Source organism: Labrus mixtus, chromosome 22 (genome assembly GCF_963584025.1).
Source record: "Labrus mixtus chromosome 22, fLabMix1.1, whole genome shotgun sequence".
In the NCBI taxonomy this organism is placed as follows: domain Eukaryota; kingdom Metazoa; phylum Chordata; class Actinopteri; order Labriformes; family Labridae; genus Labrus; species Labrus mixtus.
The window spans coordinates 11971099-11997923 of record NC_083633.1 but is presented as its reverse complement, the minus strand read 5'-3'; the positions used below and the strand labels follow the sequence as shown (position 1 = coordinate 11997923).

The following is a 26825-nucleotide window of genomic DNA, read 5'->3' as shown; positions in this document are numbered from 1 at the left end:
GACTTTATAAATCTCCCTCCAGAGAAATACAATTACAGTTAAACAGCATTGCTAAGCACTGGACGAATGAAAGTCAAATTCAATTTTCCATGTTTATTTAAAAACACATTCACAAGATTCACATTTCTTTGTACAGTCATGTTTTTTTTACAGTAGAAAATATGAAATTACAATGTATATGTCAGCTATTGTAGTGCTACAGCATTAGAATTTTACTGACAACTCATATCTTTTCATTACACAGATCATTGGCTAAAAAAAATACATTGAAAGTCTTTGTATTTATTGACAATAAAATAAGGGAACATTTCCCCAATCAGTAATGAAGATATATGATACAATGGTGACTAAAAAAGTCATAGCACACTTTTAAATGGTAACACATGTTAAACCTGTTTACCCATTTTACTCCCAAACTTGATATTTGCACAAAATATATCCTTACTAAGAAAACAACAGGATGTAGCTTCAAACTTTTGTCTGAACCTGTGTCTGTCTCTTGAATGCCCTCGTCCAGAGTTACATTATAAAAAGGTTACACTTTCTCAGAACAAAGCTGTTAAAAGGCTGACCATGATGGCCGATGTTTTTTATTGTTTTTAAGGAAAATACCCTTTGTCCCTGAAAAAATACATGTGTGTTCCTTAAAACTTCTAAGCAATCCAAAAAAAATGAACAATGAAGGGAGTTTAGATTTTTTGTCTTTATCCTCCTCTCATCATTTTACTGCCATCCCTGAAGTGCACGTCATGTGTGGCAAAACCCAACACACAGTAGGCCCTTTGTCTCCTGAATACCTCTTGTCTTTATTACAGATTATGTGACACTTTGTTGTTTCTTTGCCTGCTGTCTATGTGATGGGGCGAGTGTGCAGCAAGTCAACAACAGAACCCCCCCAGACAAAAACAAGTCTTTTCATACACAGCATCGCTGGAGCCTCATAAGTTGGAGTCTTTCTCTGACACAGGATAGTAGCCGTTTCTATTCAGGGGCTCTACTTCAGGAGTGAAGATGGCCAGTGACCTCTCCTGCTCCCTTTTGGTTTTGGGTAAGCTGTCAGAGGGTGTGATGAGCAGCTGGATGCGCTGTGAAAAGATAAACCAGTGTCATTATAGATTATTGATTTGATTCCCTAATGGGATGTGTTCAAGTTGAGACCAGTTTCAGAAGGGTTTGGAACACAGTTTATTTAAGTGCAAAATGGGGGGGGGGAAATCCTATGAATCAGTACTCAAAACAGCTTAAAGGCCACAGTGTGCTCTTTTAGGATCAACATTTACCTCTCTGAGAGTCCCCTGGGTGGTGCTGAGTTTGTACAACATCCAAAGCGGGATGCAGATCATGGAGGAGAGAGCAAGCAGCCAGCCAATGACGTAGCCCCACCACGGGTACACATACTCATTGTTATACTTCAGGGGAGTATATTTGATAAGGGAGAATGCAAATGTAGCCTGGAGAGACAGGAAGAAGTAAATGACTTGTATTGTTAAGAATGAATCTGCTCAGCTGTTGTCATTGTTTGGAAGCTTTGACTCTTCTGAATTAGTTACTTACAATGCATGTCGCCGGGGTCAAAAACATCCAACAGTACTTGATATACGGTCCAGGTCGGTAACCAATCATGTCCTCAATGTTATCATAAAAGCGATCAGCACCTGGAAGGAAACAGGGGAGAAAAAACATTTCTCTGCACGATGTGTCTCAAAAAGCTGCAGGAAGAGAAATGTCTCTCTATGATTCAGATTAAATCTGCAAAATGATCAAATATTTTGAATTTCCAGGTATAACATGTATCTCTCTTCTTAGTATATAAAGCTGTTTTTATGTGAGAGGACTCTTACCATAGACCCATGCAATGCAGACAGTCTCAAAGATGGCCATGAAGAGAAGACACATGCCACTGGCAGCATAGTAATCAAAGAGCTGGAAGACATACATGCCCCCCTACAAAGAGAGAGAGAGAGATCAAAAGGACTTAGTCGTATTAAGACTTATCAACCTGCCTGATTCATAACCTGATCAACAAGCTGACAGTTAATTAAACTCAAATTAGTTCAATTTTGAGCATTACGTGTTAAGAATCTACCCGCAACACAAAACCAGAGAGCAACCGAAAACAAAGAATTATAAAGAGGAAATAAAGTGAACTCCTTTGTTTGTGTGAAGATGTTAATAATAAGCTTAACTTTATCTACTCCATGTTGGAAAAACATTTTTGAGTCTGTATGAGATAAACAAAACTTTGATTTAGTGTTGTGTAACTTGGAAGTACTGGAAAAAAATATATCCAGTGTAAGGAAATCTCTGAGGTGCATATATTCACAGATGTCAAAATGTCATTTGAATGCTAGGAACTCTACTTATTATAAATAACTACAAGTCTTACTGGGCCAGAACACATCTTTTATAAGAGAAATTCTGAAGCTCATCACAAGGGACTCCAGGTGTGGGTTGGGTTACTTGGGTGACTTTATTGGGTACTTGGGAGACTTTAGATCAAGAGGGGTTGCATAGCAACACTTGAGACTTACCTGAAACATGTTGCATAAAACCTTTAAGTTGCTTGGACTTACAAAATGATGACTTGTCGACACCTCTTCAGAGCAGCTGTGAGGTGAAACTTTGTCAACCATGTTGGACTTTGCAAATGTTTTTATTTCTCTAGAGCAAAACATCTAAACTACCAGATGCAACCACCAAAAGAAAAGCTGTCTTGACTGTATATGTGTAAATTCAGATAACAAATGATGTCTCTCTAAAGAAAAGAAAATGAGGGGGACTCATCTTAGGTAATACATTTTAATACACTATCTAGTAAAAATGATGTCATCCAAGGGAAATGATATTGCAGGTGTGTGTGTGTGCATTTGTTTGTGTAGTTTGCATCTGTGTTCTTGTGACCCCTACCTCCATCAGCATGATGAGGCCCATCAAGAAAGAGATGAAGCTGACCCCTAACAGGAAGAGCTCCCTGCGGTTTTTACGTCGGAACACAGCAGGGTACATGTCGACTATCGCCGTCACAAGGCTCTCGACACACACAAACTGCGAAGAGGAGGAGAGAGGTAACCAGAAAAATTCATGAAAATCTGTCTCCAGACAAAACCAGGTTTCTTCAATGGGAAATGTAACAGTGAAAATTGTGTCAGTGTTAATGAACTTGAGGTAAGAAGGGAATTTCTACCTGACTGTCCAACCCAAGGAAAACAATCATGATGAAGAAGAGCGCGGCCCACAGAGGAGAGAAAGGCATCATGGATACAGCACGGGGGTACGCTATGAAGGCCAGACCAGGACCTACAGCAACAAGTAAAACAATGTAAACTGGTCATAGAAATACTGAGCAGGGGGATTACATGAACATATTCTTCTATTTGTCTGTGACTGATCCTTCTGCTGAGACGAAGCCTCACCAGATTCTGCCACTTCTGAGATGGGAACATTCTGCTCGTAGGCCATGAAACCCAGGATGGAGAAGATTGCGAAGCCAGCCACAAAACTGGTACCGCTGTTCAGACAGCACAGAGACAGGCAATCCCTGCAACAGAAAGCACATGGAAGATATTAATATCAAGAGAATTTGCATTATTTTGAGTTAAATTCAAACTGCTTATTTGTTCATTTTTTAAAATTTAAGTTTTAAGTAGAACGCTTGCAGACCTGTAGCAGTTATTGTTGTACTTGTTGTAGCTTCCCAGAGCAGTCAGCGACCCCAAACAGATAGCATAGGAGAAGAAGATCTGCGTGCCGGCATCCATCCACACCTTACACAACAGAGAAAACAAGCAAAAACAATCAGCCGCTAAAACTAAAGTGACGGTACAATGTATGTAACCGACTGGTTTGCATAATCAGTGACTTATGTAATTGCACAATAGTGTGAATTATTTGTTGAAGTTGATCATTAGTCATGTTCTAAACACTCATTCTCAAACGGAAAAACACAGAGGGTATGATCTGTGACGGGTTACATAACCGGATAAACAATAGTGACAAGCAAAAACTACAAAATAAGAACCTGTAAAAAAAAAAAAAAAAAAAAAAAAAAAGCAAAAGAAATGATGAGGAAAGCAGAAATCAGGCTCTGGGAGAAGAAGTGTGAGCCTTTGAGGAGCCATGATGGAGATGTTAAAAAAGCACATTGGGATATACGTTTTGTGAGTATGTTTGGTTAGTCGTATGGCATAACTAATAAATGACTGAAAATTAGAATGAGATTACCAAACGATAAAAAAAACTGGAAAAAAAAAAAAAAAAAGCCTTTTTAGTTTTAGACTCTGTGGCTCCGTCGTGGTAGATCTCATGTTTACAGTCTCAGTGGTGTCCTGGCCCTGTATTTGACCCCTGCAGTCCCTGTCTCTTTCATGGAGAGCAGATGGACCCAGCAGAAACTAGACTCCCAAGCAGAGAACCATGGGATACCAGCACCTGGTGCACCCTTGCCCAAACGGGGACCACTTCATTAAATCATCTCAAATTGTGCTTTCGTTGTCAAGGTGACCCAAGGCTGTTTTTTTTGGGGGGGGGTTGTACCTGTGGGTCGGCAAGTCGTCCCAGGTCTGGGTAAAGGTAGAACTTGATGCCGATCGCAGCCCCAGGTAGGGTGAGCCCTCTGATCAACAGCACTATCAGCATTATATAGGGGAAGGTTGCAGTGAAGTAGACCACCTATGTAGACACACACACACACACACACACACACACACACACACACACAGAAGTTAAATATACAAACAAGTAACATGCCATCTAGAAGAAATAAATACCAGATGTGTTCCTTTATGGTTAAGCAAAATAAACAGATCAAAAACAGTGACCTGGCATCTTCATGGAGGTCCTTCTCACCCACCTTTCCCGTTGATTTTGTCCCCTTCCAGATGCAGAAGTAGCACATGACCCAGGCTATGAACAGACAAAGGGCCAGGTCCCAGTTCAGAGATCCCATGTGGTCAATGCCCGGGGAAATCCTCAGCGCTCGTCTCCTACAGAGACAATAAAGAAACTCAGTGTTCAAACAAAGTGTTGTCATTTCCATTTCGAATATATGTAAAGAAGAGGAGGTTTGGGGAGGGGGGAGGGGGGTGGGGGGGTGTTTAAATACTCACTCCCAGAACTCCATGACAGGAGAGGTGGCATTTAGGTAGATTGTTTGGTTGATTGATGTGTTTCTCCTCTGGAACTCCACACAATTTTCTGCGCGGAAAAGAACCAAAATGTTTTTTTTAAATGACACAAACTTTTCATGCACCGTACTTAAGAACACATTCCGTTACCTGTGTTCCATGTGTTGTTGCAGGAGGACCAGGCCAGGTCCCAGGAGAAGGAGAAAGACAGGTAGAAAATCCCCCAGGCCAGGACGATGATGTAGTAGAAGTTCAACAGAGTCACTATCACCTGTGTGCCATAGCCAAGCCCTGCGGAATAAGAGTCATTAATAATGAACAGAAAGAAACGATTCTCATGAACACTGTTTTGTAAATGAAAACATGTTTTGTCGTAAACAAAAAGTTGCTTTTAGGGTTAGGGTTAGGGTTAGGTTTCCCCCGACCCGACCTACCTTCAAACAAGGGGCTGATCTTCCTCCAGCAGGTGACGCCTCCCTCGCTGGTGTACTGGCCCAGCGCCGTCTCCAGGAAGAATACAGGAACGCCACAGGTGAACAGGAAGATCATGTAGGGGATGAGGAATGCACCTGAGTCAAAGACATCCAGCAGATTCAAGGTTAGGGATCATTTAAACATGATACTGCAGAAAAATGCTGAAAATGGTGGACCATCTCCGTCTGGCTGGCTGCAGTCTTTGCCTCTATCAGGGTTTGCGTGCATGGTGATGGAAGCCTGGCCAAGCATGCATTTGCAAAAAAAAAAAATCTTCCACTGATATATTAAAAGCTTCCAATCCATCTTGCTGGTGTGTCTTTGATGGGAAGTCTGAACGTTTAGTGAAGACCATTCAGCAAAATCCTTCACACAACAAATGGCTCTCTTGTGCGGCTCGCACACTGCAGGGCTCTAATACTCCAGAAGTGCATTTCACCAGGGTGCTTGTGCGGTTACCAAACAAATTCGGACTGCAGCCACAGAAAGGACAAAGTCACAAGACGCTCCCTGCATGTGGAATATCTTGCAGACGACTAAAAACTTTACCAAACTATCTGGTCCAGGTTTAGAAATCACAGAATAATAAATGACACTGCTATGCTTGTTTTCCTGTCTCCAACTATCATATAGAAAAAAAAACTGCACTAAGGCTGTTTTCTAAATCTTGATGAAAATAAGAGCTCAAAGGTATGAGGTGCGTTAAGACGAAATAAAGAAATAGTCTTTAGGCCACTTAAGGCCCGAGCCACTGCCAACTCTCTTTTTTCTTTCTTCTGGTCGTCATCCCATCGGGTGGCCCGGGATGTTTGACCCACTCAGATTTCCGCCTCTCTGCCGGGACAGCTGCTGTGAGCAAGGAGCAACAACAGCTGCCTGACCCCGCTCGGTCCCGGACCCCTGACCCTGCTGCCCCACAGAGGGAGGAAGAGGGGTCTCTCATTTAGCAGCTACACAAGCATGCCTGACAGCTAATGGGGGGGAAATGATTTGTCTGTTTTTTCGTTAAATTGTGAGTCCTTGGAATTGGATTTCTTTTACCTGAGCTCAAGTGTCCCTGAGAGAAACCTGTGTTCTGTCATTGACTTTTTTTTTCTTTCTTCTTTCTTTTGATTCCTCAGGGTTTTAATGAATCAAAAATACTGCATGGTTGAATGTATAAATGTACTAGAACAGCTCTGAATTCTTTAAGTCTGGCTTACAAGTAAACTACGCACATGGCTTATGCAAATCTGTGTTTGAAAGGTTTCGGTCCGTCTGTCATTGCTGACATTGATTTATAAATCCGTATAGGACCAACCATGAATGTCGTCAGCTTCAGTCTAATACTCCACTCACCTCCTCCGTTCTTGTAGCAGAGGTAAGGGAAGCGCCACATGTTCCCCAGGCCGATGATGGAGCCGGCGACTGACAAAATGAACTCCACCTTGTTCCCCCACTGGCCCCGCTCCTCCATCTTCTCCTCCGAGGTGGGCAGAAGGTCCTTTGCTTGTCTGGTGCCATTCGGGAGGCCTGCTTTGGCAGCGTCCCCTGCAAAACAGGCAAGAGAGAGAAGAGGCAAGATGCAGAGGCTGCTTAGAATTGTAATAAATGATGCCCTTAAGCAGTAAGGAAACAGTGGGAAGATGTTTTTCCACTATGCGTGTATAAAATTTGAATGTTTAATATTGTAAAGATAAGCAAACATGCATGCTCAATCCATCTAAAAACACTAATTTAAAGACACATTTGAAGCTCTGTTAGCATTGTGGATGCTCATTTCAGTAAGTTGCAATGAATCCTTATCCTAAGCCTAAACAAAGAAGGTTTTAAAATATTAAAAGAACAGAAAATAGTCATAATTGCCAATCTCCATAAACAGGAATTGAAATGATGTTTATAGCTCACCTTTCATTGCAGTGTCACTCTGCTCTCCTGTGTATAACTCTCGTTTCAAGGCGGACCAAGTCTCTGCAGATTTCTCACTAAATGCTCAAGTTTTAGTATTTAACATGACAAGAGTGAGGGGCGGGGGTTTGTAATGCTAAACTTAGGCCAGCCTCCACTTTCCAGTCCAAAATGCAGCAGCTAGGCTTCTTACTGGTTGAAACAGACGACATCACATCACTCCAATTTTAGCTTCATTACATTGGCTTCCTGTAAGTTTTAGAATCGATTTTAAGATTTTGCTCATTACTTTTAAAGCACAGACGCTCCAAGCTACATAACAGAGCTACTGACACCATATGAGCCAGCCTGCAGTCTTAGATCCTCCGGTGGGGGCCTCCTGGTTGTTCCAATGTCGAGACTTAAAACTAAAGGTGACCGGGCCTTTTCAGTCAGGGGGCCCCTGGACTTTGGAACGACCTCCCTGAGGAGATAAGACTTGCAGATTCCCTCAATTCTTTTAAATCCCTTCTTAAAACATACTTTTACAGACTTGCTTTTATGTGATGTCGTCTTCTTAATGTCTTTTCTTACTGGTTTTACTATTTTTATCTTCTTTTACTTCTTACTGTTCTTTTACTTTTACTTCTTAAATATGTCTATTTATGTTTTATATTTACTTTTTATTTTTATTAATATTATAGTTTTTTTTTTATCCTTTAACCACTTGTTTCTATTTCTTTTACTGCTCTTACCTTCTTATTGCTGTTATCTTTTTATTTGCTTTTAGCTCCTTTAGCGTGTTTTAGTATTTTGCATCTGTTATATTCTTGCTGTTGTTTATGTTCTTCTGTGTTTGGTTTAGCTTGCTTTGTTCTTGTTTCTGCTGTTTGTCAAAGCACTTTGTAAACCTGTGTTTATATAAATATATATGCTATATAAATAAAGTTATTATTATTATTATTATTATTATTATTATTATTACTTTCTTTCTCTCCCTCCATTTGAGCAAAGGACATCACCTGCCCTGACTCACCCATTTAAATGAGGTGCAGCAGAGAAGTGGAACAGGCTGACAGTATGTGATCAGTGAATCTGGTGCAGTGGACAATAAATGATGTATTTGAAATGTGTCTCCCATTAAGGATGGCATGGGCAGATTTACAATATTTTCAATTTGATGAAGGAAAAAGCTTCCTTACAATACATTTTGGGTTTTAATTTGTCTTTGAAGCAATGCAGCATGTCCATATTTTATGTCTGAGGTAAAAAAAAAAAAAAAAAAACTTGTTGAAATCAAGTTTTGGCCAAGGAATAAAACAGAACAAAGAAAGTCCACACTTTCTGTTAACATGATTTATGACAGGCAGAGAGGATTATGGCAGCAGGGAAATTGTGAAAATCAGAGGAATCGGAGTGTGCAAACACTGACGAAAATCGGCTAAATAACTCTAACAAAGACATACATGTGCGTCAGGTTGCTGCTTTTACTTCTCTGTATGGTCGCCTAGCAGAGGGACTAATGGTGAGAGGAAGCCTGCACAGTCTGTTTTCTGTTGGAAAAAAATCACAGAGAACATAAGCGGAGAAACAATCTACTATAGATCTGACTTTGAAAAGTTTGTTCAACTACTAAATATTTGAGAGTCCCTGTTGTATCGGCATAATAAGACAACTGAGCAGATGTTATATAATGGATTATTACAGTTCATTTTGTAAATGTCTTGCGCCCCCCCTTGTGATCACATATTTCTACCTCTGACTGTCGTGGTGACAGAGGTGAGGACACAAAAGCGGCTAAGGTCAGTTCGCTCCGGATTTGACTCGGCTGAGTAAGAAGTGGACATCAGCACACACACACTGCCCCAGCGCCCGCACACAATCCTACCCTCCGCTCTCTCCTTAGCAATTGAGTCATGTTTCCAGAAAAGCAGATATTGTTGTATAATTAGTCAAATTGTTGCTTTTCATCCCAACAAGAAAACTGGGAGGCTATGTCAAAAAAATTAAAATAAGGATGTCCAAATGAAAAATAAAAAATTGGTTAATGTGTTAATTATTACAAACATTTTGTGCAATGCAGGAGTATTTGCAGCCTTATTACCGAGCGCTCCCCCATGCAAGTCCTCATACCAGACTTGCACAACATGCCTCCACATCTCTCCTCTAATTGAGCTTAATGAGTGAGACAGGAAATGAGAAGCTTAACTTGCCACTTATAATCAGCTTCTTTCAGGATGATTGGGGGGTCAAATTCTGACATTACAGTCATGTAAAATACACAAAAGCAACTTTCTTTTTGTTTTTTTTGCATTTGAAACATTCATAATTCAGCAAAACTTTAGTAAGTTTGCAAGAATATGTTGGTCTGGTTACACGTGTGAGCTAAAACAAAGAACAAAAAAATGTAATTCTTTTATGAAAAATGAATCAAAAATAGCAAATAGCCCCCCCCCCCAAAAAAAAAGAAATAAAAAGAGCGGTAATACATAAAGAAAAGACGCCAGACTTTACAATCATTTGACTAGGAATAGTTTATTAAAGGTGAGAAAAAAAAGCCACAATCCATTTCTTTTAATTGCTTAAAAGTATGTACATTATAAATAATTCCACTACATTACAGCCATTTGTATTTCCTAGTCTGGACTCCTACATATTGACTTGTTACTGTCTGCAGTGCTGGGGGAGAGAGATGGGCGAGATGAGAGCGGATCAGGATGTCCATTTATGACACAACAGGGATGACGCGTCTGTTTATTTACCTGTTTGCACTGAACACAACAGCTGGACTAAGAGGGTGTTTGTTTGACTATAAGTAAGTGTACCATGACTTGTTTATTGTTCAGGGGGTGGACCAGGAAGTGGCAGGTGCATGTTTTGCACCTGAGACTGTTTGCAGCAGGACTTCACTTTGTCTGTGTAATCAGAACCATGTCATGTACGGCAGTGCTCGGGGAGGAAGGGTGTCATTTCTGAAGCCACACGGTGACAGTAGGACTCTCGTCTTCTCCGTCTCCCGCATACAGATTCTCTTTTACTCTTTCTGTTTGTGCTCTTAAATCCGAAGGTCGTGTTATTTGTCTCTCCTTCAGGGCTCGTTAAAAAAAATTGCTTTCCCCCTTTTTGACCCCCCCAGAGGCTGTAGAGTCAGTTTGGGAGGTTAGAGCTCTAGCCTGGAGTCTAGGTTTTGTGGGATGCTCATTATATGAGGTACAGTATTCAATCTCAGTCCTAGGCATTGTTTTTTTTTTTTTTTTTTTAGTGCTAACTGCCCGGCTGAGGCTCCTGCTGATGAGTCATTGCTGGGTTAAGATGAGCAGAGGAGGACCACGAGGTCACGACAGACCCCGGAAGAAGACTCTGCGCACCGCCGCCGCCGCACATCGACGTCGCCATCACCACGACGCTCTCCTCAGTCGCCACCACCTCCTCCACGGTCATCCCTACGCCGCCCACGCTGACCCCGGCGGCCTTCCGGGAGCAGTCCATGCAGATGTAGTCTTCGCTCTCGGCCATTTCGCAGGACACGCCCACGCACACCTGGTGGAACCACTCGTCGCAGCCGCCGTCGCACTGCACCCAGTCCACCTGAAGACACACACCAGCAGCAGACATGTGAGCGAGGGTTTAGAGGAGCAACGACACGGAAATACTAAAGCAATTAAGAGAAGAAAAACATGTGGCAGCTAAAGAAAACACAGGATTTTGTGTAATTTTTAACAGGTCACATGAAAGCTGCAAGTCAGTCATTGTTTGATTGATGGAATGTGAAAACAGAGCCACGTGGTTCCAAAACAAGGATGGACTGTAAGGCCCTTTGATATGTTTTACACACCACTAACAACTGTATGCTCAATTCCTGTAGGGTAATAAACACTGGGCCACGTCTCAAAGGCCCTCTGCTCCTCTTGATCTGCAGCTACTTCTGGATTCGTGTAGATTTCATTAAGAAAATCAACGTGACTGCCAAATCAATCTTCTTCATTTAAAGAGGCTCATATTTTTTATAACTAACTAAATGGACTTGGGCTTGTATAGCTCTCTTTTTTTAAGTCTTCTGACAACCCAAAGCGCTTTTACAGCGCAGGTCACACCTTCCCATTCACACACTGACGGGAGAGGTTTCGATGTAAAGTGGCCATCAGATGGAACTTATCCCATTCATATACATTTATACTCCGCTGACAAAGCAGTGGGAGCAAATTGGGGTTAAGGGCGCACTCAAACTAGCAAAGTACCGTGCTTAAGCAATGTTTGAGAACTGCATTTGAGAGATCAAGCAAAACATGTATCTGCATCTATATATATGTATCAATCTCTACAGATTGAACATATATAGAGTCCTTCATACCTTAAATGCCTGCTAAATCTGGCATGTGCTAAACGTCGGTATCAGATTTTTTTCTCTCTCTCAATATCGGCCCCAAAAATCCCATATCAGTCAGGCCCTATTATATAACAGAGTTTCTCTAGGTTTAAAGCGTTGGGGGGGTGGGGACAAGCCGACATGGCGACACAAACACTTGAAGGAATCTTGGTGTACATTAATGACAGCTGTCCTTTTCTATTGGAAAGGTAACCTTAAATGACTTCTTTTCCTGATTTCCGACTCTATCCACTATCCTATCCCTACAATAAAAGGCACAAAAAGCCCAAAAATAAATCTTTAAAAACTTGACCTTCAGGGGGGGTAGGGGGCTAATATAATGGTAGGGGAAACACTGTATAATCTTCCTTTTAATTGCAAAATCAATTCAGACTTTTTGTGCTGGTTCATTGCAAGTGCTCATATCAGGATAACGATGAAAATGTGATGAATTGTCACTCCGGTATCCCTAGCTGGGACTCAAACCAAGCATGCAAAGGGTCTATCAAAGGGTTAACATTTATTCAAATATAAAATGTATTTATATGTATTCACACCTGCTGTTTTTGGTCTGCTTTGCACAAAGCTGACGATTTCAGATGATGATTGTATCGGATGCAAAGTCTCATTTTGTGACTAATTCATTAATAACACCTTACAATTGTTAATCTTCCCAAACACTGGTGTAGACAGTCTAGGTTAAGGTTAGCACAGCTCCTTTCATAAATTCATCATCACTACTCCACCCACAGATCTGCAGGCCCACCTGTTCCTTGGTTCTGATTGGCTGCCCTGTGGACACGCAGAGGGGAAGTAGACTGGCCACTGGTTAACCCAGGAGGACAGTCTGCAGTGCCGTCTCCCAAAAGGAGCACATCAGTGTGTTTCTGTTAATACGTTATGTGTAACTCTCTTTAAGGTGTTCCAGTGCTGTTATCAGCTGTTCATATTCAATAAAGTTCCATGATGTTCATTTTGTAAAGTGTTCGTTATTAACCCGGCCTACAAAACAAAAACCTGGCACCTGGCTGATTCGAGTTCGGAGAATTTGCAGTGATGAAAGAGAGCCAGAGTTGACTGCCTCTCTCTGGATGGCAGGGAGCTTTTAAAGGACAGTTGAGGGTTGTCTGAATGACAGTCAGTCACCATGATTACATTGTGCAAAAACAACTACATCTACACTGTTTCTCTGCACTCGCAAAGAATTCACTATTCAAACTTAATCATATCCTGAACTTTGACAGAATCACCATCATCCCTGAAGAAACCAGAAAGATTAAAAAAAAAACTAGCCTGACTTCAACACTCATAGATGTTTTTATGATTGATAATGAAAAATGAACTTAAAAAAACGATACCAGCAGCAGGAGAATCAAAACTTGATGAGGCTAGTGAAAAACAAAACATCTACATTGTATGGCCTCTACTTCTTTGAAAAAAAATGTTGCCCATTTTTTTAAATGAAAAACCTCACTAAGATTAGCTGAACTGAAATGGAGGGAAGGGGTAGAGGGAAAGACGACTTGCTTAAATAATCTGTCTCTCTTTTTCTTATTTATCAAGCCCAATCTCTTCTTCAATCGTCTTATACTTTCTCCTCCCAATTACGTTCCTCCTTTTGCAGCCCTAACACATAATGATGCACACACACAGCCCTTTAATATCCTCAACATTTTATACAGAAATATAGCAGAAATAAAGTATAATATGTAAATATCTCTCTGAGTCATGACTGTCTACAATGAGTGAGAAGTCTGAGTCCCACCAGCTGTGTTGTTGTCGGGCTGTGTTTACATCATGTTTATATGGACGGGACGGCCTTGTGTATAAATCTGTTTTAGTCGAGGACTAGAGAAAAGTAGAATAATGTAGCCTACTCACTGCTTATTTAGATGTCACGTAAGTGTCATCACGGTATGTATATGCAATGTGAAGCTATGACCAAAGTGTGCTAACATTAGCCTGCTAACTCAACAATGCAGACCACAGGCAATGGCAGCTCAAGCAATGGACATTTTCCGCCACTTGCGCTTCATTCATAACTCCTTCGTGCGAGTGGAGAGGGGTTGGAAATTTTTGGCTTGAGGAGAGCGGAGGCTTCAGAATAACTTGAGGTGTCGCCAGACAGCAGTTTGATTTGGTTTAACGCCGGCGCTCAAGGGCGGCATCTACTGGATCAAAAAGTCACACATTCTTCCTTTAATGTTGTCTCGTGATTTCAAATGAATGACAGTTTCTTAGTTCCACCAGTGTGATATCTTAAGATTAATTCTTATCAGTGCATTTGCAACGTGAAAAAATGTGTCAGAGCTGACGCCTTTTATGAATTCAACGACAAGTACGCTATATATAGACAGAAAACTTAGTGGACTAAGTTGTTCCAACATTTTCTACGATACAATGCCAGTAATGATCTGGTTCTAGATTGTCAAATTAAAGTTTTTTTCACTGTATTAAAAAATTAAAAAATGTCAATAATATGTAAAAGTTTTTCTAACTCTTGGCTGCTAAAGTTGGACATGTGACGAGGTGACCTTTGGCTTTGTGAGGCTTTGGAAACTGTGATGGGATTTTTTACCCCCCCCCCCCCCTTCTTTGACATTTGAATAAACAGGCTGATCAAATTGTATAAAATAGTTAAATTGTAACTTTAAAAAAAAAAAATTTATCATGTTTTATGAAATGTATAAATGTATGTATAAACCATGATTTCCATGCAGAGTCCTCATAAAGACTTTCAATGAGGATTAAAGGATTTAAAAGATGCAGACCTTTGAGTTTCAAAAAGGTCCACAGTCACACGGTCGCCTCTGACCTCCGTTAATGGCTAAACTGTCGATGCAGTGAAGTGTGTATCAATCCCAGTAAGGACACTCGGGTCAAATTTGAGTGGGAACAACACATTTCTCAACCAAATCACAACATTGGGAGGAAAAAAAAATATGTCACACTGTTGAGGAAAATGACAGCGCTCACCTTATCTTTACAGGGTCTCTGGCAGTTTTTGGCTGCACACACAGCATTCTCATCATTGGAGTCCTCGGCCCCGGACCAGTCGTACTTTGAGGGAATGTCCAGAATCTTCTTCTCCTTCCTCTTCTCTAGTCCCTCTCTGATGGCCTCCGCCTTGGCCGCTGCCTTCTCCTTTCTCTTCCTCTCCTTCTCCTCCTTGGCCAACCGTTTAGCTAGCTGCTTCATCTCCCGGTTTTTGTCCAAGTTGAGTTTGAGTTTCTTCTTCTTGGGTTTGCCACCAAGACCCAGCTCCAGACCCACCCTTTTCAGCTCCTTGGACTTGGCTGGTCGCATGTCCCCCATTCCAGAAGCCCCGCCGGCGGCGACTGCTGCAGCCATCATCATGTGGTGGTGCTCGGCTCTTTCTAGCTTCCTTTTCCTCTTCTTCTCTGAATCTTTTAGCTTGAGCTTCAGGGGCTTGTCCATTAGCGAGTCATCGGGCTGCAGATAAAGAAGGAAAGTTGAAGCATGGATGAATGTCTTTATTACTGTTTCTGTTCTTATTGAAGACATGCATTTCCTTAATTTAACCTTCTAGCAACCAGAGAAAAATTCCAGCTCAAACCCAGTAATGAGTCCTAGCTGCTCAATCAGTCTGCACAATGAATGACTTCCCTACCTCCATGACCTGCAGGAACCGCTCCTCGGAGGGCGGGTGCGTGGCCTGCAGGATCCTCCAGATGTGCTGGGTCTCGTCCAGGGATACCTCCAGCAGGTCTCCCAGCATCATCAGGTCCTCCAGCTGGGCCTTGGCCTGCGAGGAAAGCTCCAGCACGGGCGGCTCCAGGCTGCGAGGTATTAGAGGGGTCTTCCTGGGCTGCTTCCTGGGAGTGCTGATGTCTGAAATGTAAATAATTCGAGCATGAGAATGTAATGAAACGGCATTTCAAAAAAATCCTTGAATCACAAATGCGTTAAAAGCAGCAAGGGACGATGGGTAGGCAGGCAACAAAAGTTATGTTAGAAGATAAACACAGTCTTACTTTGCACACAAGACTTGGAGGCTGAAGAGTAGGCGTGCTCAGCACAGAATGAGGGCGTGGCGGCTGGCCACATGTGACTCACCACCTCCTCAGACTTAACAGGAATCTCTTCATCACAAAACAGGTAGGGCTTCACCTCGCCTGGGTCCTGCAAGAAACCACACAACACAAACAAGGAAGAGTAAGAACAAGAGTCCTGTTTGCGTCTTTGCTTTGCTGCTTGGCAGAAAGACGTTTATCTGCCGCCTCATTTACCTTCATATCATAACCGTAAGTCTCCCTGATGTCCTCGTCTGAGTCCGTCTCCTCGTCGTCGTAGTCCACAGACTGGCGAGGGGACGTGGCTCTGCTGAAACCCGACTGCTGAAACGTCTGGATGTGGCCCTGGGAAGAGAGGGGAACAACACATTCAAATTCAACACCTCTAATGTCCTAGATGTATTTACACTCTAAAAACGGTATCTTCTCCAATGCTTCTTCAAACCTCTCAACATAATTCAAAACCTTCTACGGATGGATAGTTAAAAGTTGGAATTAAATACTAGATCAGAACAAAATCACTTACTTGTTCGAACACAATTTATTAAAGAAATTCTGCAGGCATGAGAAATCATGGAGCCATGTGACCGCCGTAACTCCCTTCCATCCTCACATTACACTTACACAATGCTGCCCTCTTCTGGTACATTCCATGTTTACATCCAAAGCCAAAAGCAACAAACAGCACTTCAAAATAAGATTCCTAGAATCCTACTCATGTTGTACTGTATCTGAAAAAATAAATAAATAAATAAAAAGATCATTCAAATTCAATTCTTAAGTACCTGCAGGTCAGGGTTGGCAGCAGCTTTCTGCAGCTCCGCATTGATTATCTTTTCAGTTTTCTCCCTAGCAGCCTGCTCCACCATGCGCTGGCTCAGCACAGACAGCTTTGCCAGCGCTGAGGACAACTCCTCCGTGGCCAGAGCCTGACGTGCTCGGTCCTGGAAGACAAGTGACGATGTTAAGACGCGATCAAAAGCAAATCAGGAGCTCAAAAAGCAAGCAGATCGTATGCAACCCGAGAAGCCTGGATGACATACCTGCCAGCTCATTGCCCTCTCAGTCAAACACTGGAGGGCTTCCCCTTCGGGCAGACGCACCGGCAGCTTCTGAAGTGACACCAGCAGTGACAGAATGGTCTCTAATCTCGGCCTCCTCGACCGCTGACAAAGCGGACACAGGAATTTAGAGTCCTTGCTGTTGCTCTGCCAACCAACGCCCACTTTCTTCTGAGTTCCCGTCTTAGGCAGTGGCACGCAAGCTCCGTGGAACCAGTCTTTACAAAGTTCGCACTGCAACATAAATCCGCTGGCAGTCTTTCGACACAAGCAGAACTTGACCTCCTCGATGCGGTCGGCCATGGCCATCTTGGCGAGATTGGCAGCGCGCAGAGAGTGGATGGCCTCCACTTCTTTTTGCTCTTTGGCTTTGAAGGCTGCGACGACAGTGGAAGGGTCGCGCACCTCTTCCTGGTTGTCCTCCAGGTCGCTCAGCGTGTCTGGATCAAAGCCGCCTCTCTCCTTCTCCATGAGCTCCTTCACGCGTTTCCTTTTGCTCTTGCTGTTGCCGTAGACTCCGATATCCAAACGGGGGCTGAGGACCTAAAAGAAGAGATGCAGTGATCTATTACAGTATTTATTAATCGACATATTAAACTCCCAGTACAAGAAAAAAAGCACTTAACAGTTGTGTGAGAGTCCATTTGTGATATCCAAAACATGTATATTGCATTAATATGTTTTATGAGAAACATCAAATTCTTCCATGACGGCCCACCTGCAGCAGAGTGTACGTTGAGTTCTTCTTGAGGAAGGTGCGACCGGTCCTCTCCCTCCAGGCTCGAGCTGCAGCCACCTGAGACTCCACCTGGGTCAGAGGATCAAGCCGGACAGGTATGGAGCGACCTCTCGCCAACAGGCTCTCGAGCTGCTCCAGGTACGCATAGCTGCCGCCACTCTGTGTGAGGTTAAGAGATATTTCAGCCACTGCACTTTGAGGTCTCAAATTCAAGATCCTCAGAAGGACATCTAGCTCCATATATGGGTACAGAGGGATTCTAAATGACATAAGACAGCACCTGAATGGCGTCCACCTTGCATGTCCACTCCTTGGCCTTCTGTAGGGCCTCTCTGAGTGCCAAAATATTAGGTAGGTACGCAGGGATGTTCCTAGCTTCCAAAACAATGCTCTCCAAGGTCACCATGCTGTGTCGAGGCCTGGGTTTGACAAGAGAATCAAAAAGCATGGGATGATTAGCTCATTAGCTACTTTGAGTTTTCATGTTGTTTGCATGTATTTACATGTGAGACTCTTTACCTGGCCTGCAGGCATGCGCGGGCCTTATCTTCCCATCTCTCTGACACAGTTAGGATCTCTTGCAGTTCAGCCATGGCCTTCTCCACCGCGTGGTGGGGAGCCAGACCCACCCCAGAGTCTATCAGCCTCTTCATCAGCTCCAGGGTGACGCGGTGAGGCTCAGCGAGGGTGATTCGTACCTGGGGTGGCGAGGACAGAAAGTGTTGCATGAAGCCGTCATCATCAGTAACTCCTAAAGCCAAACAAACTGATTGCATCTGTGTTATCAGTGAGAGCAGACCTCGTCGAGCCAGCGGGCCTGCTGGAGCTCCTGTTTAAGGCGGGGCAGCTCTGGCAGCTCAACGTCAAGGCCGCTACCGAGGTCTAACAGCGCCTGCAGCTTGGAGGAGTCAGGCATCTCGTCTGACATAGCCACCTGGGCTCGCTCATGGAAGTCCTCCACATTCTCCAGTAACTCCTGAAGGGGACAGAGACATTAGGAGTGAAGGAAAAGATGATAGATAAATAGGTAAAAAAAAAAAAAAAAGGGAATATCTAACAAGATAAAAGCAACAAGAACTGAGTTTGTGAGCTCTATTTTATTATAAACTGGTTGCCTTGGTGAGCACGTAGGTGTGGAGGGGGCTCACCTTGACTTGTCGGGCCTGGCTGATGATGCAGGGCAGTCTGTAGAGCTGATCCACAAAGGCCTTGAGTTCATCCACGGTTAGCTTGGTACGGTTGCGACTGCTCTCAGAACGCAGGCGGCTACTGCAGGCGGCAGGTGAAAAAGGGATTGGGTTAGTCCACATTCTAACCTGAGCAGATTTGATAACAGAAGAAATGCGACAGTGTTGTGCTTTATTATGAAAAGGGGATTCTAAATATGGAGAGTGTTGTATAGGGTTTGACATTGATGACACAGAGAGCCAATGAATATTTATTCTCTTTACAAAATAGCCTTTAAAAAGTTGACCAAAGGTGTCTGAAGACTGAAGAAAACACATTTGTGGTGCATGCAGTAATCAATAAATAATATTAGGGTGACATGGAATCAAAGGTTTCCCATGTGGACCTACCTGTGCCTCTGCTTGCGGCTGAGGAGCAGCTGAGCTACAGAGCTGCACGTCTCAGCCTCTTTGACCATCTCCCTCAGGCGACGGAACAAAGCTTTCTCGGGATACTTCCTGTCCTCTGCGTCCTCCAGCAACACCTTGAGCTCAATAAGATCTAAGAGGAACACAGATCAATCATGCAATAGCACAAGGAGATACCTCAATAGTAACCCCCCCCCCAATTAGAGTTTGTTCAACATGTAGTAGTTCTGAAGTTGAAATACCTTTTTTGTTTTTCTGGTCGGCAGCCAAGGCCTCGCTGACCCTTTTGGACCAGGTGTCGTACGACTGGGCCCGCGTCTTAACCCCGTACAGCATGGAGGGAAACTCCTCCAGATCATAGCGATACCTGACGTATGAAATGCAGATACAGTTGCAGGAAAAAGTATGCGAACCCTTTGGAATTTCCTAGTTTTCTGATTAAATTGGTCATAACATGTGTTCTGATCTTCATCTAAGTCACAACAATAGACAAACACAGTCTGCTTAAACTAATACCACACAAACAATTATATGTTTTTATTGAACACAACATGTAAACATTCACAGTGCAGGGTGGAATAAGTATGTGAACCCTTGGATTTAATAACTGGTTGATCCTCCTTTGGCAGCAATAACCTCAACTCAAGGGTTCACATACTTTTTCTTGCAACTGTATTTACTTGAGAAGTTGGTGTTGGTGGAAAGTGATTTCTTTCTGAGGGTATTGGTTAAAGTCCTCTTACCGAAGGCACTTGTTGCCATGTGGACAGTCGCAGAGGTCTGCAGCATGGTGGAGACAGACCAGCCGTTCGGGGCTGCAGGAACAGGTCAGTGCAGAGAGGAAACAGGTCGTCTTACATTTGTAACACTGGCGCTCGTCGTCAGGTAAAAGTTCAAAAACCTCCTGCTCTGAGGACAGAACCCCCTGTGGAATGAAGGATAATGAGGAACGAGAACTGATATCATCTGAAAAAACACTTCAAAATATTGATCTTGTCATTTGAAAAGACATGAGAATACGTTAAAAAAAAAAACAACACTCACTGATTCTTGGACAGCTTGTCTTAGTTTTGTCTCCTCCTCCATCATATCTCCCATTTCCTTGCAGACAGCTGCGGCCAGTTCCACGTCAAGGCTTTCCGGATCGGCAGCCATCTTGCACAGCAGCTCCTCGTGGGAGAAGACGCAGTAGCGATGGAGGCGTCTGTAATGGGCAACACACTGACGACCCATCGGTAACTAGAGAGAGGCGTTTGTGACAGATGAGCACCCACATTCAAACAGAATTATTTTCTTTTCAAAATGTAATGACAATTTTTGCTTCCCCCCCCCCCCTCACCCAGTCGGCTGTGCAGAAGTTTACTGCCTCTGCAAAGTTGTAACCCTGATTGAAACCGCTGTGGTAGGCTCTGGGGAAGGTCACCACAAACTCCCCTGCACACTGATTGGTCCTATACACCTGGGGGGCGGAGGAACGGAAAGAGGCACATAAGTGACAAATAATCAACATGATCAGTATCCAATCACATCCAATATCGACTAAAAAACAATCAAGGCTCAGACTACATACAGGGACACCATGCTCCATGAGGACATTAGGATTCATGATGGTGACCAGCTGATGCAGGAGGTCAGGCTGGGAGTCAAACAGCTCTGGGGCCAGTTTTTTCATCACAGCCTCCAGCTGCTCTGCTGCAGAGGCCGGAACACCGTACCAGGTCTTCGGTTCGCCCCTGCAGAACAGATGAATTATCACCAAATACACTCAGCTGGTGGATTTATACAGAGCAACATATAAACAGAATAGAATAAAGGATAGTTCAATGAGCAAGAATGTGTTCTTATGTGCTGTCCTGTAAATGTCTGTTTGTATTGTGTTTTTTTAATGCTCCCTGTGCAAGGCAAATTCCTCTAAGGGCAATAAATGTTTCATTCATTCATTCAAGAGTTGCTTTTATCGGGGTCAAAGTTGAATGAAAGGCTGGTCGGGTCTCACCAGTGCAGGAAGTTGATGGAGTAACTCCAGTGGTCCTCGATGTGCCAGCAGAATGAGGAGAAGCACATGCCCACGTAGAGCCAGGGCACCTTCATACCCGAGATGTCCACGTTGATGTGCGTGAGCACTGACTGCTCCAGTACTGGCATGTTATTCAGGTTCCAGCCTGAGTTTGCATACTCCTATTAGAGGAGGGGGAAAAAACACTTCAGGGGCCAATTCCATGTTTTAATCATTAAGAAACTTTCTGTTAATAACAATAAATGCTCGACTGAAGAATCCAAACTAAGTAAAGTCTGTGAGGCGGGAATCTCCATCAAAAGTAAATCACCGAATCTCTGATAGAGCAGCTAAAGAGTCATGAACTTGGGAGAGATATGATACCATTTGGAAAACGACATCTAAATAAGAGGCTTGTCAAGCAAACACTTTCGAAGAATGTGGCAATTAAAGCAACCCGACAACTTTCTCACCTCTTCATCGCCCAGCAGCCTCCTTTTACCGTCCCTGACAGGGAATCCGCTGCCCACTTCCTTGGAGCTGATGTCAGCGCCGTACTCCACGATGACATCCTCCTCGATGCTGCTGACCAGGCGCCAGAACTCCTTCTCCACCAGCTCCGTGGGGACCATCTGGAAGCACGAGTCGGAAATGATAGGATCTCAAAAAGCATCAAAATTACACTTTGAAGGACGTCCATTGCGACTGTGTACATTTTCTAACACGGTGAGAGTTTTTTTTTTTTTTTTTTTACATACGTGAACAGGCATGTTGAAGTAGTCCGACTTGAAGTGGTCGGCCATTTCTCCAAAGCTCTGCAGAGTGTATTCTCTAACCGCCTGCTCGAAGCCAAATGCCTCCCTGGGCTTACTGCACTCCTGTTAGGGAAGTAATTAAACAATCCATTCAGAATAACAGCAATTCATCTCATGTGCATTATATTAATAAGTCTATGGTGTTTAACCCTTACCTCAGCTACACACTTAGGGCAGCGCCAGTCCCCCTTGGGCACGTCCTGTAGGGGTGGGATGAGGCAGAAGGTGTGGTAGCTGTCATCACAGCCGTCACACAACAGCAGGCGGTCCTCTTCGTCGCCCCGCCCACACACCAGGCACAGGTAGAGGTCGATCTGAGGGGTTAGTGCAGCACAACATAAGAAGGGCTGGTCATGCCCAGAGTCACCGAAGGTAGAATCATTTAGGCAGATGACAAACTGGCACTCACAAAGTTGACCTCTAAGGTCTCCTTGCGTGGTCTCATTTTGATGGCGAAGGCCTGAGCTTTGAGGTGACGCTGCTTCTTGTTGAATCCATCATCTAAGTAAATGTGTCAAAATGTAGTGTGAGTGAGTAGAAATACTCGCAAGCAACACAGCGCTTTTTTTTTTTTTTTTTGCTAAGTGTCAAAAAATATTCTTACCGGCTGGTACAATCTCTAATCCAACCATCTTGGGACTTGAACCAAAGATTTTCAGGCCTTTCGGCTCCTTGTTTTCTCTCTACAAAAACATTGCAACAACAGAAAAGGCAGAGCGTGAAAAAGAGTGATCTTACTAAAAATGTACCTTGAGATTCTTACTGCAAAAGGGGAAAATAAATGTTTTAAAATAAATGTTCTGATTGAGCTTCAATGGAAAACTGAGGACACACAGGACACATTTGTTTTCTATATTAAGATAAAAAACAAATGTGTTATTAATTTAAGGTAAAGGAGAGCTCACTGCGTATTACAATTAGATTTCTCAAAAGTGCTGTTACTAAGCTCAGCCGTCATCACGTCTTTGTACATTTATATTGATTCCGTCTTGGCGTAATATTGGAGTCCCGGTCTGTCAGTTCACGTAGCGCTTCAGCGTTGCAGAAGCGCGGTAAGGCGGGAAAACACATGGACACACAGTCAGACATGCATGCACACACAGCGCTGCACTCCCCCACTGGCTCTGCTGAAACTGTCGCGCCTCTGTTACTACCTATGACGAGGGTACAGAGGGTGGAACACTTCATCCCCCCATGACGCCTCATTCAGATTGAAGGCGAAACCTCATAGAAGTGTAAATAACGCGGCTTGAAACGGCAGTCTGATTAGGGATGTACACACTTATGCCCTTAGTCCCAATTTCCTCCACTGCTACTGAACATTATTGGATGACATTTCCTTGTTTTCAGGTCTTTGCATTTACCTCCGACTTCAGGCGCCTGGAGCGTCTCTCAGGCAGAAGCTGGTCTTTGGTTTGCGTTGCGTCACCCTCCACGTCTTTCTCCCTCTCCACCTCCTCATCTTGCTCCTCTTCTTCCACTGTCTCCTCACCAACGCCCTCGTCCAGTTCTTCCCCATCATCCCCATCATCATATAGTCGCTGGATGCCCTGAATGGTAAAAGGAGGAGGGTGAAAATCTATTTGGAAACCTGCTAAGAGCAAACCATTTAAGGATTTAAAAAAAAAAACGGGGATAATAATACGGTGAAGTTTTGCCCAAAATCTGCTGAAACATATTTAATTTGGTCGGGTCAAGTTTTCTCCTGCGAGCCCCCTTGTCAATTTTCTTCTCCAAGTCGTGTGATGTGAGAACACAGCAGGAAAACATCAGAAGAATTCCCCACAAGCAAGCGGGTGATGACTTTGATTTCCTGCGACCGGGTGTGAGACCATAGACTGTGTGCATCTATGGTAAATAAGATGTTTGACTTTTAATCAGCATCACTCACAGTCAGCGTAGCTCCAGACTGGAAGAGCTCATACGGGTAAAGGATCCTCTCATAGTGGGAGCGCAGAAGTGAGCCAGTTCCTCTGCCTGAGGGGAAGCCCATTCGGCTGGCTACCTTGGACCACCTCTTCTCCTTACACAATATCTCGAAGCCTCCCTCTGATGACACAATCTGAAACAAATGTGTTTTTAAAATGTGTTTTTTTCCCGGCATAAATTAAAGTCTCAAACCTCAACAGTTACTGTAAGTACAAATCAAAGGCTAAATTGATTGTCATATAAATCAGCAAAAGCAAGAAGTTCATAGAGAGTGATATCCATATTCTTTTTACCTTGCTGAGCTGATAGAGGTCCAGAACCTTTCTCTCCACATGGGGGAATCGAATTTTGGATCCCTGCAGCTCCCAGAACTTCGCAATTTGATCCAGAAAGTTGAGCCTAACCCGGGTAAGTGCCTGGAAAAGCAGGACAGAGAACGGGAAGGACACATGTAGGGGATGATTTTCTGCTGTTATGCAGCTTTCACATTAGGCAACAATGGGTTAAAATAGCTTTAATGACACACAGCCATACTATTCTTGTTACGTGAAAATGTTAGGAATTTCAAACTACAGCCGTCTTACTGCTCTTACTTAATGCAAAGTCACTGAACAATGCAAAACTAGAAGGAAATGACACTAAAAACGCTCCACAGCGGCAAGGTATACTGCATACTATTCAACTACCCAAGGAGTCTAAATGCATTATTTTGATGTACCTCCAAAAGCAATGCATGACATACCTTCCCTAAGAATTTCAAGGTGTCATCATGCATCTTCTTGGCAAACTCACCTCAAGCTCATTCAGTCTTTGCACTCGTGGAGTGAAGCGGAAGTTGCGAACATCACAGGCGAAGGGAGGCTGCCAGTCCTGATTGACAAGAACACACTGGCATCATAACTCTCATCAAAACAACAATCTGCGAGATGGTTTAAATCAGTATTGAACAAGTACAAATGAACTCCAACAGAGCTTATCAAGGGAGGTTAAGGGGTTAGAAGTAGTCATAAGAAAACACCACCACTCACACTGGTGGACAAGCTTTATTTCTGATTGTTTGAAGCTTCAATTTACAAAAATTGACGGAATCAATATAAATGTATTTTGTAATTTTTTTTTTAATGTAAACACAATCCAAGAGTAAAAAAAAACCCAAGAAATGAAAATGCATTGGGATATTTATATAACACAGCAGCACTGACATGGATTAATTGTTCCGACTAGACGACGGGGCCTTACGTGAAGCCCAATGTCGCATCTTCGCAGCTAACGTGGGTACAAACACTGAAACTGTAACTCAGCTAGCAGATGAGGGAAAAACTAAACAAAAGAATTGTAAAAAAACAAAAACAAAAAAACGAAGCGGGTGAGTTTATGTCGCTTTTGCAAAACTTTTTTTGGACAAATAATGCTCCACTATTTCACCTAAATCCAAATTACGCAATACAGAGTTGCAAAATAAATTAGGTGTTATTTGACCTCTATTAGACTAGTGGCAGCTGGTAATGTCGCTGCCTATCGCAGAAATCACACAGGCCTCACAAAATAAAGCAGCCTCATCTGTGTGAGTATTGTGGGTATTTTGGCTGACTTTTACCCCCGTGTCTATTAAATGGCGTGAAGAAGGGATGTGTCACTTTACCTCTGGGGGTCGGATCTTGCAGATGCCAGTTTTCTCTGCGATTGGACGGATCTTGTTGATGAATCCGAGAGGATCCGAGAAATCCTCCCAACTCGGCTCAAAAACAGGACACTCAGGCGGGGGGACGAACTCGGCAAACGCTGACATGTTCAGTGTAACAGTCTTCAACAATTAAACGAAACAAACAAAAAAAAAAAAATGAATGTGTATTTTTGTGCTCAAAAGTCCATCCAATAATTCTGGGGCACTTCTTCTTCCGTGTCCATGATCCTTTCAAATCTCCACGCCAACAAATCACTTCAATGATCCCAGTCGCGATGCCAAATCATAATGTGATTTTGAAAGTAAATGCATGAATATAACAACAGGGTTGATGGTTGTTTTGTGATCCGGAATCGGCGGGCCGTGGCCAGGCAAAAGGCCGGGGGAGTCTTCACCACCACTCCCCTACCTGGGACGGAGGGCAGGGTCAGCTGGAAACGCCATCATTGTGTTGCTCAAAGACGACAGCTTCACAAAAACAAACGCGGAGACTTCGGGATAATAAGGGCGTTAAAAAAATCAATAAGTTTGGAATCACAAAGCAAAAAACAAAAAAAGTCGCCGGCTGCAATGTTATGATTCTTCAAGCTAACGCTGCTGCAGCTACGTTTAGGTACCTGGGTAAGTGCCGGATTTCTTCGTGATGATGCATTTGCAACAAAGTTATCCACGGTTTGTAAAGTCCCGTAGCAAGCTTAAGATGCACATTACCTAACGCATTCAGCTTGACGGCAACTTGTTGGACCACAACAAGGAGGATTGTTAGCATTAGCGAGCGTACATTGTTGTGTGAAGCATCCAACAACCCCCATTCATTGAAGTACCAGCAGCTAATATCAGCTTAGCTACCACAAGCCCGTTGCGCAGCTAACATTGACGTTCACGACATTAGCTGAGAAGTCGGCCAAGTAGATTAATCCACCGTGGCTGCAGTTTGCTAGTCGTATTCAGAAAAAACATTTTTAAAAACACAGTATCCGTTTGCCTTGGTGTCATTTTCCGCAAATTGTAAACGTCGTCCGTGAGTAATGCATCCGTATTAGATAACGTGCTAGCTACCACTAGCAAGATTGGGTGAGCTTTCATGATGCCTTCAGGGACATTCAGAAAATTTGTACGACTTAAAAAAAGGCACTGTTTTTG

The 26825-nt window shown here is 43.3% G+C and overlaps 2 protein-coding genes across 2 annotated transcripts; both read right to left on the bottom strand.

Annotated features, from left to right (window-relative positions):
• Positions 1-81: 81 nt before the first annotated feature.
• On the bottom strand, positions 82-7638 carry LOC132956157 (sodium- and chloride-dependent GABA transporter 2-like). Its single transcript, XM_061029405.1, has 15 exons — positions 7485-7638; positions 6936-7127; positions 5558-5692; positions 5274-5414; positions 5106-5193; positions 4850-4982; positions 4534-4668; positions 3661-3764; positions 3414-3538; positions 3185-3297; positions 2908-3045; positions 1842-1944; positions 1555-1655; positions 1281-1451; positions 82-1085 (listed from the first exon to the last, which is right to left on the bottom strand). The coding sequence occupies exons 1-15, from the start codon at positions 7489-7491 to the stop codon at positions 939-941; spliced, it is 1833 nt and encodes a 610-aa protein (XP_060885388.1). The 5' UTR covers positions 7492-7638; the 3' UTR covers positions 82-938.
• A 2340-nt stretch (positions 7639-9978) lies between these two features.
• On the bottom strand, positions 9979-25805 carry kdm5a (lysine demethylase 5A). Its single transcript, XM_061029397.1, has 29 exons — positions 25641-25805; positions 24791-24868; positions 24292-24414; positions 23961-24131; positions 23434-23619; positions 22674-22752; positions 22479-22570; positions 22225-22383; positions 22013-22132; positions 21728-21886; positions 21255-21436; positions 20829-20991; positions 20598-20717; positions 20303-20497; positions 20002-20183; positions 19501-19625; positions 19241-19391; positions 18812-18932; positions 18463-18639; positions 18183-18361; positions 17944-18082; positions 17643-17822; positions 16907-17467; positions 16649-16807; positions 16080-16208; positions 15825-15972; positions 15461-15681; positions 14806-15282; positions 9979-11051 (listed from the first exon to the last, which is right to left on the bottom strand). The coding sequence occupies exons 1-29, from the start codon at positions 25785-25787 to the stop codon at positions 10728-10730; spliced, it is 5247 nt and encodes a 1748-aa protein (XP_060885380.1). The 5' UTR covers positions 25788-25805; the 3' UTR covers positions 9979-10727.
• Between the last annotated feature and the right edge of the window lie 1020 nt (positions 25806-26825).